The 20,807-nt window shown below is 44.5% G+C and overlaps 2 protein-coding genes across 3 annotated transcripts in view; one reads left to right on the top strand and one right to left on the bottom strand.

The window, feature by feature from the left end:
- The window catches only part of Usp24 (ubiquitin specific peptidase 24), a 133,475-nt gene extending 120,120 nt beyond the window's left edge, over window positions 1–13,355 (top strand). For both annotated transcript variants that reach the window (XM_026382289.2, XM_026382284.2), the window contains exons 61-68: window positions 878–991; window positions 1,555–1,620; window positions 3,513–3,579; window positions 4,857–4,935; window positions 6,216–6,291; window positions 7,409–7,495; window positions 7,819–7,929; window positions 10,681–13,355. In XM_026382289.2, the coding sequence (XP_026238074.2) occupies window positions 878–991; window positions 1,555–1,620; window positions 3,513–3,579; window positions 4,857–4,935; window positions 6,216–6,291; window positions 7,409–7,495; window positions 7,819–7,929; window positions 10,681–10,743 (663 nt within the window). In that variant the 3' untranslated portion in view covers window positions 10,744–13,355. The remainder of the gene's footprint in view (window positions 1–877; window positions 992–1,554; window positions 1,621–3,512; window positions 3,580–4,856; window positions 4,936–6,215; window positions 6,292–7,408; window positions 7,496–7,818; window positions 7,930–10,680) is intronic.
- A 1,136-nt stretch (window positions 13,356–14,491) lies between these two features.
- Pcsk9 (proprotein convertase subtilisin/kexin type 9) overlaps window positions 14,492–20,807 on the bottom strand; it is a 28,418-nt gene continuing 22,102 nt past the window's right edge. The window contains exons 12-13 of the mRNA XM_026382379.2: window positions 17,182–17,363; window positions 14,492–15,651 (exon numbers count right to left, since the gene is read on the bottom strand). Of these exons, the coding sequence (XP_026238164.2) occupies window positions 15,436–15,651; window positions 17,182–17,363 (398 nt within the window). The 3' untranslated portion in view covers window positions 14,492–15,435. The remainder of the gene's footprint in view (window positions 15,652–17,181; window positions 17,364–20,807) is intronic.

The raw sequence follows: 20,807 nt of genomic DNA, 5'->3' as shown, positions 1-20,807 counted from the left end.
CTCTGATGAAGAGTAGGACTGTTGTGAGAAGAAGTGATGTTTTCCTATACATCTGACAGAAATAAAATCAGGGTTGGGTGTAGTTCAGTGGGAGAACACTCTTCCTAGCATGTGCAAGGCCCTGGGTTCCATCCCCAGCACCACAAGAATAAGTAAAAATTAATAAAAGAGACTATTATTGGCCCTCTCTTCAACCAGGAATCGGGCCCAGGAGGAGGTAAATGACACTTCACCTGTTTAAAAGTTTACTTCGTTATCAGAGTTTTGTTCCCACTCTTTTGTAGATCTGAGGTCCTAATATACTACAATTCAAAGCCATACTTGATTTGTTTGTTTTAGCATTGGGGGCTTTGCACACATCAGGCAAGCAGTCTACCACTGAACCACATCTCAGTTCCCATGTATTCTTGAACCTTGGAGTGTGGGAGTGGCTCCTCCCAGCCCTCTATTAGGCATACACTGTGGCCTATTCTCAGCCCAAGCCGCCTCTTACACCCAGAGCCACCCCTCCTGCAAACTTAGTCTTCCTTACATGATTTACATGTATATGAATCCATGAACAGCATACCATATTGTCTTTTAAAAATTACATCAACAGTGCATCAGTGATTGTTTTAATCATTCAGAGACATTCACCTTTGAAAATTAATGAAAAGTGACTCTCCTGGAGAAAAGCACACACTTGCACAGAATTCCATAAAATGCCAGATAGCCTCAGACACCCTGAAATCTGTCCATGGACCGCCAACAAGAAACCCTGATTTGAGGCAATGTTGATGTTCTTAAATCTGGGTAGATTTTAGTTAAAGACAGAATTGACAGCTCAACTGTTAATTGAAGCATGAGAAGCCTCACTCCTCTCATGTCCTCCCACCAGGTCATGTTTGCCCTGCGAGAGCTGACAGGCTCCCTCCTGGCCCTCATGGAGATGGTGGTGTACTGCTGCTTCTGTAATGAGCACTTTTCCTTCATGATGCTGCATTTCATTAAGGTACAACCTGAGTTAACTCTGTTGATAGCCAGATAGAAAAAGCTCCTCGGAAGTGTGGCATTAAAACAAAGTTGTTTCTTGCTTTTTGTATGTATAAATTTATTAAAATGCACAATGGAATCTGAGTTTTATTAACCTGCCTTCTTTACCCAGTTAGCAGATTTTTCTACTTCATAAGCTGACTTTTCAATATACTTTTTCAAAGCAGACTTAGCTCAAAGCATTCTCATGTAATGTATCAGCATTTTCTAGAAAGTAAAATAGGATATATACAATGAACTTTTCAGTCTATTTATTGACTTTAGATTCTCCCCTTTCCTTTTATTCTCTCCCCCTAATTTCACAGTAAATTATCATGGAGTGTTGAGTTGGAAAGAGGTCATTTATTTCAGTCCCCAGATTTAGCATTTGGGGAAACTGAGACCCAGAGAGGGAAGTTGACTTGCCCAAGATGAGTCAGTGGTATAACTAGGGGTAGGATCCAGCATGTTGATTGCCACTCCCATATGCTGTCCACCGAAAAGTTACTAGAATGTTTATGCTTTCAAAAAATACTCTTTCAGAACCAACTAGAAACTGCTCCACCCCATGAGTTAAAGAACACATTTCAACTGCTTCATGAGATATTGGTAAGTCAGATGTTCTGATTCACTTGTATTTAGGTATTTATAAGTCAGAACACTATAATTATAAAGTTATTATTTTATTATTTTTTCCTTATTTGGCCTGCATTATTTGAGTTCTTTTTATATCATAAAACTCTGCTTTCTGGGACCTCGCAATTAAGTGAGGGAACCAGGAAAATACACAAGAAACTATAGTGCAGAGGTAGGAAGAGTAAAGGATGATAATTAGCCCTGTTGAGGCCCTTACAGTGTGTAACCTACCAGTGCAAGTGTTACCATGTTTAAACCTCAGGATTACCTCAGGGTAAACTGCTAATCATCTAGTCTTAGACACCATTGAATAGATATGAACTGTTAAAAATATTTAGAGATCCAGGAAACCATGAGATATGCTCAATTATGAGTTACTTTCCAATTTGAGAAATGTGAAAAGCAGGAGGTGAAAATCATCTGCAGTTGGCAAAGTACTGTATCACTGGAAACTGAGATTTAAAGAAGTAGAGTGATTTGCCTGAGGCCACCTTTGGCAGATACAGGGTTTATGGCAGAGTCAGCATCTAAGTCAAGTGATTGGCCCGGAGCCCAGGCTCTCCACCACACACACTCTTGAGGAGCACTTTGATTTTAACAGTATGACTGGAGGAAGAGATGGGAACTGAACAGAACTTGAGAAAAGAAACTCAGACCAGGTTGTAAAAGGCTTCTGCTCCTAATCCTAAGGTGTATGCATTTTTTTCCAATAGGCCACTGGTTGTACACCTGGATATTTCTACCTGTACACTTGTTTTCTTCATATTTTTTTTTTAATTTCTGTCCTATCTTAAAAAGTCAAGTAATCTAGACTCATTAGTTCCATTTCCTGCATGTAAAGAAGCCCTGGGAGAGGCTCGTTGTCTCTAGTTTCCCACCATCCTCACCACTCCTTAGCCCTCCTTGCTTATTTCAGTTGCAATCCCGGCTGTCATTAATGGTGCACCAGAAACTCTTCTAAGCAGGAGAGTGACATGACCCAGTTTGTTTTGGAAAGATTCCCCTGGCTATCTTTTTAGGGATGGAGGAGAAAGCAGGATTAGGAATTAGAAGACCATAGAAGAGTTCATCAAGAATCTGAGTGTGACATAACAAGGCTTGCACCAAAGAAGAGGCAGAGGGAGGAAGGGTAGTGAGGGACAGATGAAGAGGTGCTTTGGAAAGAGAATCAATAGTGATTGGTGATTGGCGTAAGCTAATGAGAGAGATTAGCGTAGGGATTCCTTAAAGACAATCTGAATGTTTCCTTTAGATTCCCAGTGCTTACTAGGTCTTGACATAGAGAATGCATTGAAAGGGTTTAGAATAAGAAAATGCATCATGGATGCCATTTGTTACATCTTTCTGGTCCTTTATTTCCTGGTTCTGGTACCTTTACATCTGGAAGATTTTTGCTTTTCAAGGATAGGACGAACAACAAACCCCTACAGTTTATTATACTGCATAATTCAGTGCCAAGAACTAGAAATACACTGACAAGTGAAATAGATTCAGCCCTCTATAGCAAGGCCAAACCTTTCCCATCAATTTTTAGAGCCTAATAGCAAAACTTAAATGCATTTTTAATAAGTCAGTTAGAAAATAAACCTCTTTTCCTTAGGATCATGAAACATGTCCTTATAAACTAGAGAATTTTAGATTCAGCTGGTAGGAACATATAGTTAGAAATTAATGGATCTTTAAATATTACTTAATATTTTTATGTCTCAGTTTAAAGTGTGAAATATGTGGCAATGCACATTTGTTAGTATTGGGTTTTGTTATGTTAGAAACTGAATCTCTTTAGTAGAGCGGCGAAGAAGGCACTGTGGCTATTACACAGGTTTCTTCTTTCATTTGCCAACCTTTGTTTCCTCCCTTCATAGGTCATTGAAGATCCCATACAAGTAGAGCGAGTCAAATTTGTGTTTGAGACAGAAAATGGATTACTAGGCAAGTATACCAGTGAACAAGCGTCTGCAGCAAATATTCAGATAACAGTTGTTCTGGCAGTCCTGCCCCCACTGCTTCCTGGTGTGGATGAGTGACTGGTCCATTACAAGTCTGGTTCTACATCCTAGTTGGGAGAATTAAAACCCCAGGATCTTACCACTCTGGACTTTCTCCTGCTTTTAGTCATTAAGGTGCAGCTATTTTCCCAGGTTAGGTAAGGCTCAGGAGTGCTGTGGCTGGAGATCACTTTCTGAAGCAGAAAAATTTTTCCTCTACTAAACAGCAATTGAGGAGAGAAAAACTTAAAACCCCAGACTTGGCATGTTGTCAAAAACATGATGTATGTTTGAGGTTTGACTTGTGGTATGAATATACCCACGCTTCCATTTGTCTACTCATAGAAGTCCAGTGCTTTTTTCAGAAGGCTAATAGCTTAATAAGCAAATTATTAAAGAAAATTTAGTTAAAAAAATACCCCTCTCCCACTGTAGTTAATCAGAGTCACTTTGGATTTTGCTGTGAAATCATGTACCACTCACATTTCTGTTAGCAGTGGACTGTATGTACAACAGCGTCACATAAAATTACGTCACCTAGTGATGTGGCAGCCATCTTTGTTTGTGTCTACTCACTCTGATGTTCACACATAACTAAATTGCCTAGTGACTCATTACTCAATACACACCTGTGTGGTTAGGTGGCCATGACTATATTAAGAGGAGATGTAGGGTCTCATTTTATTGCAGAAAGGAGATACAGGCTAAAAAGTTTTATAGCAGTAGCTTTCCAGACCCACATTTGTAACAGTGTACTGTAGTCAGAGTAGCACCCAGGCTCTCTGAAACTTAGAAAACAATAAGCTCATCAAGAGCAAGGATACAGGTTATTTATTTTTAAATCCCTAAAATGCAAAACAAGAAATATTTTGTTGAACAGAACTAATGTCATAACTTTCAGTTTATCAAACTATAACTACTTTCAATAATGTGGTGTATGGGAAAATTTGAATAATTAGCCAGTTTAAATTATGGTTCCATTTCAGTCCTTCTGAAAGTCAAACTCATTACCATATACCTTTTTTTTTTTAATGTATGTTTTTTTAACCTTAGAACTTGGGGCATGCCGTTGAGATAGCCATCGCTTTGCTTTTACTTAAGTTATTCCCTTGCAGCTTGCCAGAATAGTTTATAAATTTTTAAAACAAGAGAACTTATTATCACTTGAATCCACTTTCAGTTCAGTGCTTTATTATTAAAATGTCCCTTCTCTTCCTTCAGCTTTGATGCACCACAGTAATCACGTGGACAGCAGTCGCTGCTACCAGTGTGTCAAATTTCTTGTAACTCTTGCTCAAAAGTAAGTATAAACTTAAAATTCAGGGATGAAATGACTGAAAACAGAAACATCTGCCTTGTCATTATATCTTAGAAAATCTGACTCAGGACATGCTTGCTAGGAAGGTTCAACAAGTGATCTTCAAAACAAATGTGGAGGAGTATTAAAAGAATAGTATATCTTACGGAATTTTGAAAAGAAAGAAAGCTAAACTAGAAGGAGGAATCTAGGCAATGCTTTCAAGTTAAGAGCCAGAGTTTATAAACCTCCCTGAGGTCTCCTTCATTAATACAATCCAGCTACCAACTCTTAGGCCCCAGGTTCCCAATTTCTAATAGCCTCTCCATCAACAAAATCATGATACCAGGCTGAGGTTGTGGCTCAGTGGTAGAGCCCTTGCGAGGCACTGGGTTCAATTCTCAGCACCACATATAAATTAAAAAATAAATAAATAAAGATACATCGACAACTAATAAAAATACTTTAAAAAAAACACAACTCCTATAGCACTGTGTGAAGTGCTTTGTTGGCTTTATCTTATTTAATCTTTGCAGCAACTTCATAAGGTTTGGAATCATTTATCATGGGATTTATCATGGGTAGTTTAAGGGTTGGAACTAAAGTCACAGAGCTAGGACTTAAACACAGGCTGATAGGCTTCAAAGTAAAGGTTTTGGGTTTTTGTTTTTTAATCTTAACCCTTTTTAGACCTACATTTCAGTGGTATTAAGTTCATTCACCTAGCTGTATAGCCATCATCACGAGCTATCTCCATAAGTCTTTTCATCTTCCAAAACTAAAATGACTCTCTCCTCTTTTCCCTCCTTCAGTACTGCCTTCAAATATGGACAGCTTTCTAGACAGGAAAGAAAAATGAAGAAGGTTGTGGGGTGGCAGGGGCTTACAAAGCAATGCTTTCAAGTTAACTTTTCCCATAATCTCATTCTTCATATTCAAAGCACAAAAATTAAGACCAATTTGATATGTCAAGAGGTCATTTATTAAATATACAATCTGTTGTGGTTTTTATTTTTGTTTTCCATCTTTGACTTTTAATAGATCTGAATGAGAGTGAGGTAGAAGGATGGACATTGACCACATGTGCACCTTGTGCTGCCTCTGAAGTGTAACCTGGGAATATGTTGCTTAACCAAACCAGAACAGAATAGAAGTTGAACACAGGTGTTAACTGAATTTTAATGAAAGTGGCAAGATACCTTTTCAAAGTAAAATTACTATGGATTAAACATGAATGTTTTCAAAGAAAACACTTGGTTAATAAAAATGTCCCTGATCACCAGGTGTCCTGCTGCTAAAGAATATTTTAAGGAAAATTCTCACCACTGGAGCTGGGCTGTGCAGTGGCTCCAGAAGAAGGTAATCAATTCTGAACTCTTCTAACTATAATATAAAGATTAATAACAGCACATCTTATCAGGGGAATCTCCAAAACCTTATTTGTAAACTGATCTCAAAGTATTTTCAGACTTAAAGTACTTCTTTAGTACAGTCAATATCTATTTGTATATATATTAAATGTGTCAATAAAATTGTCCCCCTTATCTACAGGGGGTATTCGTGGATACCTGAACACAGGTAGTACTTAACATTGTACATATTGTTTTTCCTCAGACCCATAAATGTATAATAAAGTTTAGTTTTATATTAAGCACAATAAGAAATTAATAATAACAACTAATAATAAAAAGGGGGAAAATAATAAAATAAAACAGCTGTGATAATGTACCCAAAAGTTATATGAATATGGTGTGTTTCTCTTAAAATACTTGTCATACTCAGTCTTCTTGTGATGGTGTAGATGGTGCAATGCCAGCGTGAGGAGATGAGGTGAATGATATAGATAGGTATCTTGACACAGCCAGGCTACTGTTGGCCATCTCATATATTGTCAGTGAAAAAGATCATTGCAAAATGACGATGTCAGGAAGGTAGCATGTAGCGTGGACTTATTACTAGACTAAGAAATGGTTTACATCTGGAGTGGGGCAGCACACGATTTTATCATGATACTCCGACTGTCGCACTATTTCAAATTTAGGATTTGGTAGGGTTGGGGTTGTGGCTCAGCGATAGAACACTCACCTGGCACTTGTGAGGCCCTGGGTTCAATCCTCACCACCACATAAAAATAATAAAGGTATTGTGTTCAACTACAACTAAAAAATAAGTATTTTTTTAAAAATTAGGATTTGTATATTTCTGGAATTTTCCACCTAATATATTTGGACTGTGTCTGATCATGGGCAACTAAAAACCAGAACTAACTACTAAACATGTCTTAACTTCATGGGTAAAGACAGGGGTGATGCTATATAAGAAGCAGTATTTCCTGAGGTTGTGGGAGAAGAGATAAATCCTCTGATCTCCTGAGGTGACTGGAGGTCCGGGTGGACTTCGAGCCTGTGCTGGTTAGACTCTACCATCTGATGGTGGAGACTGTGGATTCTGATGGCATGCTTGATCTTTCATTCAGATGTCAGAACATTATTGGACACCACAGAGTAATGTCTCTAATGAAACATCAACTGGAAAAACCTTCCAGCGAACCATCTCAGCTCAGGTAAGGGCCATCTTTGACCTTGTTTGCTTTGAAGTCCCCTTGTGCAGCATTCTCAGAATCCATAGCCCAGATAAGAGGTGTGGGGTTGAAAATGAGAACAGGCAGAAACAGTAATTGGATTTTCTGTGAAAAGGCAACAGATGGGTATACATTCATGCAGGTCTATGCAAATCATTTGCCTGGAAGAAGTGCTGTGGGTTGGTCATTCTGGTCCCAGTAGGGCATGAAAGTTGAGTGTAGTGGTGGCTGCTCGTGCTGCCGAAGATCAGTGAAGAGTTAGGATGGCCCTTAATTCTTTCTGCTTGTGTTTCAACCTCCTGCAGGACACATTAGCATATGCCACAGCTTTGTTGAATGAAAAAGAGCAATCAGGAAGCAGTAATGGGTCAGAGAGCAGTCCTGCCAATGAGAATGGAGAGAGGCACTTACAACAGGTATGACCGGGGACCTGTTCATGGATGAAAGGGCAGTCCCTGCTCTTAAGCTTTTGAGAAAGAATCTCCCTAGTCAAAGAAGGAAGGATGCTCTTCTAGAGTGTGTGTCTGAAGAACAGCCAGCTCAACCCTCTGGTGCTCTCAGCTCAGAGCTCACTGACAGCAGGCTTGCAAAGTTGAACTGTCCTGCAGTATAAAATAAGGGCCAGGCTTCAAGGTGCTGGCTCGCCACACCACTCAGTCCTGGTAAAGCCAGGGCACACACACACATTGTTCTGGCTTATTTGCTTCTTTCTGCCAAGTTGCTTAAAAATCTCTTCTGGGGCTGGGCTTGTGGCTCAGCAGTAGAGCGCTCACCTAGCTTGTGTAAGCCCTGGGTTTGATCCTCGGCACCACATAAAAATAAATAAATAAAATAAAGTTATTTTGTCCAACTACACTAAAAAATAACTATTTTTTAAAAAAGTCTCTTCTGCTATCACTGGCCTGTTCAGAAATATGGACCTTAAAAGGAAGGACCCCATGCTACTGCAGTACACCTGCCTGGCAGAGAACCCAGAGAATAACTGGAGCTCATGGCCTGCCCGGCATCCTCCCCTCCCCTCCCCCAATGCTGGGGATCAAACCCACATGTTATGCATGCTAGACAAGCACTCTGCAACTGAGCTACCTCCCCAACTCTCTATGTTTATTATTTTTTAAACAACATTTTCATTACTCATTAATAGAGAAAGTTTTTGTTTTGGAACCAGGGATTAAATCCAAGGGTACTTAACCAATGAGCCACATCCCCAGCCCTGGGAGGTTTTTTGTTTTGTTTTGGGGAGGACATGTTTGTTTTGTTTGTTTGTTTGTTTGTTTGACAAGATCTTGCTAAGTTGTTAACTGGCTTTGAACTTGTGATCCTCCTACCTCAGCCTCCTAAGAGGTTTTTATCCGGCACCTACTTCTTGGAAAATACTGAACTAAGTGAATATGACTGTTACGTTTTCCCAACTAGTCTGGCCCTCCTCACAGAATAAGTCCCATTAAGTGAAATTGTAGTTACCATATGTGTCATTTCTCTTAAATGGTCTCTTTCAGATCCTCAGTAACCTTGTGAGCAGCTATTGCCCTGATTTTACAGAAGGCTCACTAAGGCCCAGTGTAGTGGCATGGCTTATACAAGGGTCATTCTCAGCAGTTTACCCATCACCTGTTTTCTTTGCCGTAAAAATAAAAGCTATAGGACAAGAGCTCCAGCGGCTGCTGATCCCCAACTTCCAGCCCCAGTGTCCACACCATCTTTCCTGTTCTCCTGTGACAGTGGCCAGTCTCCCTCCCCCACCCACAAGGCCTTCTGCCCTCATCCACTCCCACCCTGACAGACTTATTCCCCACGCCCTTCCTCCCTGCTATCATTTCTAGTAGAGTTTCTGCAGTTCTCTCCCATGATCTTAAAAAGCCCCCTCTTTTCTCCTCAGCCCCACCTTTCCTCTTAATAACCATCCCTCTTTCCTTATCTCTCACTTATTCTTCAGCCTCAGGCCTGATTCCCTTTTCTCTCATTTCACAGTTGGAGGTGGCAAGTGGCCTTTATTTCCCAGTCCTCTTAGTTCTATGCTACTTGGGAACACTCTGCCCTTTTTGAAACACTCTTCAGGGACTTCCAGGACACATCTTACTCCTGGGTTTCCTCAGACCCTGTTCTTTCTGATCCTCCAGGTGCCCAGCAGGCATCCCTAGGTCTCTATCCCATATTCTGATGCCTTCCCCACAGCCGTCACTGTGGCGATTATCCTAAACTCCAGACATGAACTTCCAGCTCTCTGATTCCTGACATCACTTGCTTTGTCTCAAAAATGCCTTAAACTCAACATGCCCAACCCCACTCCCCCCCCCCCCCCCGCACCAAAGCCAACACCCCATGGCCGTTGAGAGCCATGAAACCTTTCATATAGTGGCCACCCATCTTTTTGTCTGTCCAAGCACTTTAGTCTCTGGATCTCTGGAAGAAGTGGAGGCAGAGGTGCCTCCACTCTTGGCGCTCTAGTTCACGTGCTGAGACCTTTCAGTGATTTAGCTTTGCTGCTAAGGCTTGTAACCCTCCACGTGGTCCTGATTGATGTGGCACACCTCTCCCTCCAGCGGTTTCTGAATTTTAGTTTTTCAAATATGCTTTGTTCCTTCCCCATCTGCCTCCATACACTGCCCTAACTCCCACTCAGCTAGCATATCACTTCCACAAAGAGATCATCCCTTCTCTTCCATCCACACCTCCAGTCATATCAGTCCCAAGGCACATGATAGACATGTCTTCAAAACTATTTGTTAACTGTGTAAACCAAAGATCACAAATTAGTGACCTGAAAAATACAGGCCCAGGAATGAACCAGAACCCACCTGTCAGGTGGAGTACCCAGCTCAAAGTGGTTGTCGGTGACAGCAAGTTCCTCTCTCTGCTTTGTCTCATTGCTCAGTCAGTTCTAATGAGAGCCTGCCTATGTGGTGGCGAAGGAGGATTGTGCCATTAGACAAGTCACTGGTTGCTTCAGTGACTAAATGAGATCCTAGAAAGTGTTCTGTGTTAATTATGAATTGTCAAATAGAAGACATAATAGTTACCATTGTGTTTTATTACCCTTTAACAAACAGAAATAAGTTGCTACATGATAACCTGGTTAAATTACAGAACACAGAGGGGAGTGAGTATAGAAGACTTTTTTTCCTAACTTAACTGTCTGAACTGTAACTGCCTGTTCTTTTTCACAGGGTTCAGAATCTCCCATGATGATTGGCGAGTTAAGAAGTGACCTTGACGATGTCGATCCTTAGAGGAGAATGCCCGGCACCTGAGAAGACTGGGTGCTCAGCGCCTTTTGGTAACCGGAATCTCATCCTTGAAACCCTTAGAAGAGCCTGGAGACTGTCCTGGGAGAGCTAGAGGACTGTGTTCTTAGAGGAAGCGCTCTTTGGGCATGAGAAGGCAGGAGGCTGCGGTGGTGACAGAGCTCCAGCTGTGGACCAGCTGCCCAGCAGCCACAGGACCACATGCAGATTGACTTTTTTTTTCCCTTGGAGATTTTAGGAATAAAGCTGGTGGCAGACTTTTGTTACATGAACGTACAAGAGTGAGGGTAAAATTGTTGCTTTCTCTATGATGCAACAAAAGAAATTCCTCTGGTTTTTATATTTTAAGAAAATAGCAAGCATTTGCAGGGGCAAATTTTTAATCCAGTAACATCGAGTAAGAAATCCAATTTAAAATGATGTAAAGTGATGTGGTAGAATTCCTTTTCATTGTAAAATAGTAGTTGAAGAATTCAGTTTACACAGACCTTTATATTTAATATGTCTCCTTCTTTGTATAGAATTTCCAGTGGGTCTGGTTGAGAACCCTGCTTGGACCTTGATGAAATGTTACCAGGATCAAAAATTGGGAAATTATTAAGCTCTTTAAGGTATTTTCTGATATGATTTAGATTAAAAAGAGCAATAAAAAAACTACATTCTCCATAAGTACAAGGTGCATTCTTTGACATCTGTCACTAAAGAAATTACACAAGTTGTCCCTAAAACAAATTTTAAAAACAGCAAAATAAAAAGCACTTTAAGATAAAATTTATTGAGTTTGACTCCATAAAATTCTTTTTATTGCTTGGAGACATATTGAATAAACTGTAGTCTTAAATTATGTGATCCCACAATCATTTGTTTTTTCTTAAAAACGTAATTACTGAAGCCTGTGGCAATGGTGTATGGGAAGTTAAGTACCCTAGTTGGGAAACACTGCTTTGTGAGCTTCATCATAATTTTAACACAGAAAAAGGAACTTGAGACTTTCTTTCTCCTCCAGATGACTAATGAATACTGAAAAGGCAAGGTTAAGGTTTCTTTCCCTGAAATAACCAGAAAGCAATTGAACACCCATCCAGTAGTTGTACTTCCCAGGCATAGCATCACTTACTCATTTCAGGTTAAATACTGGCTCCCTTTTCGGGTGGCAGATCGAAAGGGTTACACCAACCAACATTTCGTAAATTTGGTACATTTTGTGTTTTGAATTGCTCACACATTTCCAGCCCTGTTTTGCCTTTAGTTACATGTTCTGCCTTATTTTCAAGTCACCATGCACAGAACTAGGGGAACCTTAGGAAGTGCCAGGTTGCCACTGTCAGATTTGCCAAGTCAAAGAGGCGCCGTGAGCCCCAAAGTGCCTTTTTGGTTGCTTTTGCATTTGTGGGGACATGTGACAGGGCAGACAGCTTTCATTGCTGTGCAGTTTCAGTAACCCTTCGTTTCATTGTTCAACTGTAGAAGTTCCTGTAGGTCAGGCTTCAGTGTGTAATTCTATAACTACTGCGGTCTAGTGGTGGCTTTTGTCAAATACACAAAAAGATGAAAGGGCCAGCATTTAAGAGCAGAACCATGCCTCAGAGAAACAGGCACAAAATGGCAAATTTGGTATGGTTCTTGTGTTTTTACAATTTTGAATGTGATTTTCAAAAATTTATTTTGAACACCTGAATACCCCATGTCCTACTGTTTTCCTCTTCACCCCATCTCCAACAACCTCCTCTCCGTGCCCCTTGAAGAAAGATTGTGTAAGACATGCATTAAAATGCTGGTGATGATGCACGTTGGGATATCATCGCTGGCAGCTGCACTCTCAGGAGCCCAAATTCAGGAGTGAAGTTTCCACTTCTAGTCCCCTTATTTCCTATGGAAACGACGCCTTCTGCCCTCCCTCGCACCTCTGTCCTCATGAAACTGCATCAGGATCGTTGTCACTCTAGCTTTGGTTCATTTTGTTATGTTGCTGCTGCAATGAGCATCGATTCCACTTTGCCAGTAACCATTTGATTTCCAACGGCTGCAGTCAACGAACTTGCTGGGGACTTTTTTATTGTACCACAAAGTGACAATTGTGACAGGCTTGCCTTGGAAGAGTTGTCATTTTTACTGCCAATTTTTTGGATGAAGATGTTTTTATAATCTTTCACAATGGTCTGCAAATCAAGCAGGAATTGCACAATTGACTCAATGCTGTGTGTTCTCAAGAACTTCCTTTGGCCCAGGCTGACCTTGGGACAGCCCTTGAAGTCCTGCCCTTGGAGGCATCCTGGGACCAAGAGGTGAGCATCCCCGAGGGCAGCTCACCCGGGACTTTCCCGGCAGACTCACATGGTCACTGACCTCTAGAGCGCCATCAGTCTCCCCCAGCTTGCCCCACCCTCCCTGCTAACATCAAGGTGTGTGCAGTACCTTTTGAGCTTGGAACAAGCAGACTGGAATTTTCCGCTGCTACCTCTTGTGTATAAAATCTTGTTTATAAACTTTCAAAAGGAAGTAGATAAACTAGGGTTGAATCTTAATTCTAAATTTGGTTCATGCGTGGCAGAGTTCTTAGCTTCTAAGATTATAAAATAAAATTTTTCAAAAATGTGGAGTTGGAGTTTCACCAACATTTTTTCACCAAATATCAGACACAGCCAGTGGGGGCGCACGTGGGCCCATCCTGGTGCTGACTGGTGCTTTGGGTCTTCTGAGCCTTTCACCATCTTTCCTCATTTTTCGAATCCTGTGTTGCTCACCTGGGTCTCCTCCCATGCACTATTGTAGATCTTCCCTGTTCCTGGTGACCAACTGTCAACCATCTGCAAGATGGACTTGTTTCCCCCTCTCAAGCCACAAACTGTTAGGGTGTGGGTATCTAACCATCTAACTCACGATCCCATGCCATCCTAGGCAGGGAGTGGGTGTCTTCAGACCTCACAGCAGCATAGGTGCCTGTGAGCCCAGGTGCACAGTTCTGGCCTTCAAGCCATTAACATCTGTTTGTACATACAACACTGAATTGTCCGGAAACAACTGGGGAGATTTTTGCCTTTGTGGTAGATTCCTCATTTATGACATGGGCTTTGTAGAGCCATATCTTATCTAAGATGGTGACACATCAACCTCAGCAGGGGGCTGGGAGATCCTACACTGAATGGGATCATTACATTTTGCAAACTGGAAAGAGATCTGACAAGTCAGGAACAACCATCATGGACAAGCACTAGCTGCACACTTAAGACAAGAGCTTCCATAAACTGCTAGGCTGCTGCTAGGAGAAGATGGAAAAGTCAGTGGGAGTCCAGGGCTCAGTGGACATGGGCAGCAGGACATCTAGAATGTTGTAAGGGGCAGGGCATCCTGACTAGTTGGGTCCAGGGAAATTTCTGGAAGATATTCATGCATTCCTAGGAGAGGCACAAGGAATAAGTTCACTCTGCAGTACTCATCCAATACCATTCATCACTCCATTCAACATACTAACCAGTGCCCGGTATAAGCAAAACCGTCCTAGGCCAGAGTCCAGTCCAGAGTCCTGACAATGTTGCTTTTATTTTAAAAAGTCACCACATAGTAAAAATGCTACAAAACCCAGAATAAATATCAAATTACAAAAGCAAAACAGATATGGAAAAGTTCCTTGCTATATAAAGGCAACAGAGAAGAGCCCCCAAAGCTAGACAAGCTTATTTGTTTGGGTGGGTGGGGCGGGGCAGTGCTCAGGGAAGGACAGTCACTAGGCTACTTGACTGACCTCCACACCAGGCCACAGTGGAGGCCCTTATCCACAGCAAGCAGGGTGCAGACACCTTCACCTTTGTAGCCTCACTGTTATCTATAAAATTGAGGAGCCCAGCCTGGTACACCAAAAACAGGCTTGGCTTCTAGCCAGATGGCTCTGGGTTCATATCCTGGTACCACTTCACTTCCTGGCTGTGTAAGGCTGGCAGGTACTCCCACCTTCATTTCCAGTGTCTTCCTTCATAAAGTAGGAGTGCCAGTGCAGGGCAGTAGAGGGGGTCTGATGAGGGGGCATGTATCATGTGGCCCTCCACTGCAAATTGAAAAGCTGGTCCTGGGGTGGTGGCTCACTGCAGGTGATCCTGGGCAGTTACAAAGTCTAAGACGGAGCACAGTAAGGGCGGCTGGAAGAAGCTGAGGCATGGCCTGTGTTAACCAGGAGCCTCTGTCTCCACCCTCTGCCTGAACCTCACTCCACTCCCATCCCCAGAACATGTGGGATATGACCCTTATTCCTCAGGGACCCCAGGGGCTTCTCTAAAGAGAGCAGGCAGTAAAGGACCCCCAACATCCTCACCCTCGCTGCCCCAGGCTGATACTTGGCCCCATCCAGCCCCCAAGGGAGGACTGAGGGCCTGGCACCAGCAAGAGAGCTCTAGAAGGTAACTGCCATGAAGGGGGGGTGATACCTTGGGAGCAGCTGGCAGAGCCGAGCACAACTTAACCCGCTTTAATGATGTATTAAAGGCCATCTCTGCTCCCCCAGTGAAGGAGGGACTTCCCTGCACCTCCATGGGGAGGAAGGTCCAGGGAGAGATGCTGAGTTCTCCCAAGCAAGGAGCACCCCACCCCTGGCCAGTGCCAGCAGGGCCAGGCTGGTAGAGCTGTTTCATCCACTTAGCACCCAGTCCCTGGCCCCCACCCGGGCATCCATGCTGGCCTGGGCTTTCACTGTAGCTCCTGGGAGGCCTGGCCTGGGGGCTGGCTCCGACAGCAGATGGCAGTGGCTATTGTGGCCTCCTCACTGGTCCTGCCTGCAGTGTCCATGTCGCAGCTCCTCACCACACACGTGTTGTCCACCGCATAGGCTCCCAGGATGGGGGAGGCCCCCGGGAGAGCATTGCAGCCAGTCAGGGTCCAGCCCTCTTCACAGGCCACAGTGACCTGACATAGCCCAGGGAGAAGAAAGCGCAAATTCAGCAACGCAGGCCACGCCCCCACTTCACTTCTCCTTCCCAACAGCCCCAGTGGGGGCCGAGACAGACACCTCTGGCTCTGGGCCAGCTGGAGCGCCATGCTACACCTCCTCATAGTGGGTCTGCATCCCAACACCCGCTTCTGCTCCACACCTGATCTTCAGGGCACAGGGGAACCTCCACAGTGTCCACTCTCCACCTGCCCCCTGAGTGCCTTTTCCACCCCATTTCACAGCAACTCCATCTGTCCAGTAGCCCAACAAAACCTCAACCATCCTCCACCCCTCCCCCTACACCATCCACCACACCCACGAGCGCCTCCTGCAGGCCCCATGTCCCTCCACATTTCCCACCAGCCTGAGCCCCACCTCCTAGGCCTGGACCATGGCAAGAGCCACCCTTTATTCTCCCTGCTTTTGCTAATGTCCCCTGAAGTTTCTTCTCAGCTTGGGGACCAGAGTGAACCTGTCCAAACCCAGGTCAGATTACCCCTGACCCTAGACACAGCACTGCATGGTTCTCAGGCTACTCAGCAAAAACTGAGGCCTGACTGTGGCCTTGAAGCCCGAAGTGACCTTGCTGTGTCATCTCTGAGCCTCTCCCCTCCATTGCTAACTCCGCTGCTGCCTCATGGGCCTTCAGATGTTCCTGGTGGCCCCTGGGCCTGCTCCCCCTTTACTCTGCTGCTCCTCTGCCTGGTGTCCTCGTGGCTTGTCCTCTCCACCAGCTCAGTGAGGGCTCTGATGCCCACCCATTCCCTGGCCTGCTTCACTTCTGTCCACCACGTGGACGATACCTTAGCTGACTAACCTACCTGGACTAGAACATACACTCCAGGTGGGGAAGCAAGAGTGTTTATCTGTCTGTCTGTCTGGCCGGCTGGCCGTCTGTTTGTCTGTCTCTCCAATGCCTGGAGTAGCACCTGGAGCTAGCACCTTACCTGTGCACGCCCAGAGGATGGATCTGACCCCGTCCCTGTCCTCAAGGATGCACCATCAGACTGCAGTCTCTTCACACTGCATCTTACAATGTGGCTAAGCTCCCCTAGGAGTAGGCTTGGGATGCCTGGCCCCTGGGGCCCTGCTGAAGGAGCTGCCCAGAGCCCTGGGGCTACCCTGCCTTGGCTCACCAAGCCCAGCTCTCAGCTCTGGCCTCATCCCACACCTCGACCTCTTGGCAGGGCTCTCCTCACTCCTCAACCTTCAGGTGTCCCCTCCTCTGAATCCTAGGCTGAGTCACCTCTGTGTCCTCAGAGTCCAGTGGGGCTCTTGTCCTACAGCAACCTCTCAGTTTGCTAAGTTGATCCATCCATCATGTGCACACACCACCTCTCTTCATATCATATTTATGCATATCCTCCTCAAAGGAGCAGGGGCCCAGGCAGCAAGCCTTACTAATCTGGACAAGAACAGAATCAGCCCCCCACAAAAACTTCACAGGACAGATACATCCACCCTGAGGGACCCCAAGCACCCACCCCACCCCCATATCTCCTCACCTGCTCTGCAGGGCCCAGGACCCCATGATCCTTGACTTTGCACTCCAGGCCTGGGGCATGGCAGCAAGAAGCATGGACGCTGGCCTCCTTGTGGCCCACACACTGGTCAGACTGCCCTCCAGGCCTCTGCCCAGGTCGTCTGTGGGTGCCAATATCTGATATCTCCCAGTGAGAGCTGCAGCCTGGGGCAGAAGAGAGAAAATTCAGATGCTGGAATTTTGGGGAACGCTCTTGCTGTCCCAGACTGGATCCCATCTCCTTGGAGTCTGAGGCTGGGAAAAAACCCAGAAGCAGCTCAGAGTACAAAAAGAACTGCTGGCCTGAGCAACAGGATTTCTAAGGTCGTAGCTCAACTCGGCTGCTGACCTGTTATGTGGCCCTGGGAGATCTGTCAACCTCTCTGAGCCTCAGTTGATCAAGAAAACAGTCTATTCTCCATCCAGAGACGGGAAGCTTTAAGTCAGAGCTCAAAGGGCTGAGATGCTCAAACCACCCCAGGGGCCCTTCCCCATCCAACCACCAGGGAGAAGTTCAGGGGTGAGCTTGGAGCTTCCTGGACCACCTAGGGGACCCCCTCCATGGACTGGGGAGACAGACACACCCACTGGCTACCCAGCCATGGATAGCGGTCACTCGGCTAACTGAGCCTCAGTTTTCCTATTTGTAAAATGGCCAGAGGAATAGCAACACCTCACTGGGAACCTGTGAAGATGTAGTGAGAATACACATGTGAAGTCCCCGCAGGATGTCTAGCATGTGACAATGTTCTGCACAAGTCAGGGTCATTGTGACTAGAGCTCTGTGTCTGAGATGCATGAGCTTAGGGAAGTCACTAAGTATGTCTACTCAGGCTCTTAGCTGCAAAATGGGACTCTATGGGATATGTCTCATAGACAGAGAGAGTCTATGGCTCTCATGACTGCAAATTGGCACATGCCCTTGGGCTTATCTGCTGGGCATCCCCAAAGGGGAGAGCAAGTGGCACATTCTGGGTGGTACAGTGGAGTCCCTGTGCTGGCCAAGGGCTCCAGCCACCTGACCGGGTTCCTTGTCTCACTGCAAAGCCACCCTGCATACAAGCGTGCTCTTCTGTGGGGAGCTGCCACATAGGAACCAAGCGCCCCTTAGCCTTGATGGATGAGAATGTGGAGATGTGGCGAGCTAGTCACGGGCTGTGTGTGTGTGAACTATGAGCACTGAGCACACAAAGTGGACTGAACCGACGATGCCCCTCTGTTTGAACGGGCCTTGCTCTGGTCTTTTTGCTTGCTCTGCCCTGATCCCCACACAGCTCATGACATGGGTGTGGCCTTCCTAAATGTCAGTCAATCTGCTGACAACAGACATCATGAAGCTATATAGACTCAACCCCCTGAAACCTGACCCCTTGCCTCATTTGAATGGTTTCTTCCCAATAAAAGGGTTCAACATGTCCTCCTTGCTCTCCTTCCATGGACCCCTAAGGTCAGAGGAGCCGTCACAAGACCCAAAGAAGAAGGTATTTCTCTGTCTTTGTATGTTATTTCATGCAGCCCAGTTCACCTGGAGTGACTTTGAGCGTTTAGCTGTGAGAGCCAGGTCCTAGCCCTATTCTCTCCTGTACCTAAACCTTTAGTGACTCCTTAGTATAAAATTGAGTATCAATTCTTGAGCTAGTTATTCCAGATGGCTCCCCTCTGTCCCAAAACCCTCCTTGGAACACTAATGCTCCATTAAAATAGAACACTTCAGCTATCTCCCAACTAGAGGGCCATCTTCCCTCACTCCCATACAAGCTCCCCATCTATAACTTCCTGCTACCCTCCTGGGCACGTTTGTGACCATGACCCATGAATAGGTACCTATACCAGAGACTGTATTTTAAATCAGTGAGTGATGACAATCATAACAACAGCTAGAGATTCAAGATGGCAGGCTAGAAGAAGGCTGCATTCCTAGTTGCTCTGTGGCTCAGGATTTAAGCAGCAGAAATACTGCTTCTCTGAGAGGTGGATGAAAGAGCATTTCACTAAACCTCAATATTGGATAGTCAAAGTGACTTACAGACTCAGAAATTTGGGTATTAAACAAAGAAGAAGAATACATTGAAGCCAAGTCAGTTGCAGCAGCAGTAGCAGCAGCACCAATAGAAAACCGGATCAGCGGAGAGGGAGGGAGAATTCTGAGAAACACAATGGACAAATGTAATATGGAAAAACCTGAGATCAGAAAAGAAGACTGCCCTTAGCTAATTAAGAGGCTGCACTGTGCACTGGTGCTTGAAAAGAGCTCTGTGTTTACCAACTGACCACAGAGAGCTAAGGTGGTGCCATCTCGAGGCGGCCGTGTTTGCAGAAACCTTGCAGGAGACAGGAGAGCAGAGCAAACACTGCCTCACTGCCCTGGCAAGCACTTACCATGTGGCCTAGGGGGTACCTAGCAGAATGGGAACAAAACAGGAACAGAAAATATTTTACCAGGGGTACTCAAGTCAGAAGAGTGAAGGCAGGAGCCCAACTCCCTTCCCCTTTGAGTCTGGTGGCTCACGGGACCAGCTGATGTGGGCTGGGAATCTGAACAGGCAGGTGTGAATGTACTCAGGGACTAGGCCTGGGAAGCCTGGGAAGGGTGTATTTGTGAGAAGCAGAGGGGGGAAGGATTGGCCGCCTTGCCCCATGAGTAGAATCCTTGGGAGGCTCCTGAGATCCAGATTCCCAGAAGAGACTGACAACTGCCAGGCCCTGGAATTGTGCTCCTCTAATCTCTCCTGCCAGAACTCCACTTCGAGCTCTTCAGTGGCCCTCCTGGGAACATACCCATCTGGTCTGTGCAGACAAGACTCCAACCGATAGTGCCATTCCACCCTGCCTCATACTGGAGAGAAGGGAAGCTGAGAATTATTTGAACCAGGTTTGGTCTTAAGCTACTCTAACAGGCAGCATGGTGAGCAACACAGAAAGAGGAGCCCTTTCTCCACTCTCAGTATGTAGCTCAAGAAGAAAGAGAAAGAAAAACAGTCAGGCATAGACAGGGCCATCTATTCTCCTTGACTATTTTGACCAGTGAGACAAGACCTTCATTACCTTCATTTTCCAATAAGAAACTTTTCTCTCTCTCTCTCTCTCTCTCTCTCTCTCTCTCTCTCTCTCTCTCTCTCTCTCTCTCTTTCTCTTTCTCTTTCTCTCTCTCTCTCTCTCTTTCTCTCTCTCTTTCTCTCTCTCTCTCATTTTGTTTTATTTTGTTTTGTGTTTGTGTGTTGTTTCTTCTGTGCTAATTGGTATACGGACATATATTCATATACATATACATATTTGGGTTTCTCATTTTTAGCATTTTTAATGTAGGTTTTTTTTTCTTTGCCTTGCACTTTGAGGGTTAGGGTTTTTGCTTAGCATGTTTTGGTTTGGTTTTGTATTGTTTTTGTTTGTTTTTTTTTTCTCATTTCTCTTTGTATCTTCTGCTAGAAGCCAAATTCTCTCTTTTCTCTCTCACTCTACTTGGTTACCTCTATTTTTTTCTTCTCCTTCCTTTCCTCCATCACCTGCTACATCTCTTCTGCATTCTCTTCGTTCACTTTTTTTGAATTGAAAAACCTTCTCTACCTTCTTATCACATTTTTTTTCTTAATTAACTGTATTCTTACCATC

This window comes from Urocitellus parryii, chromosome 11 (assembly GCF_045843805.1).
Source record: "Urocitellus parryii isolate mUroPar1 chromosome 11, mUroPar1.hap1, whole genome shotgun sequence".
NCBI classification, from domain to species: Eukaryota; Metazoa; Chordata; class Mammalia; order Rodentia; family Sciuridae; genus Urocitellus; species Urocitellus parryii.
This window is presented reverse-complemented; position numbering and strand designations above follow the sequence as displayed.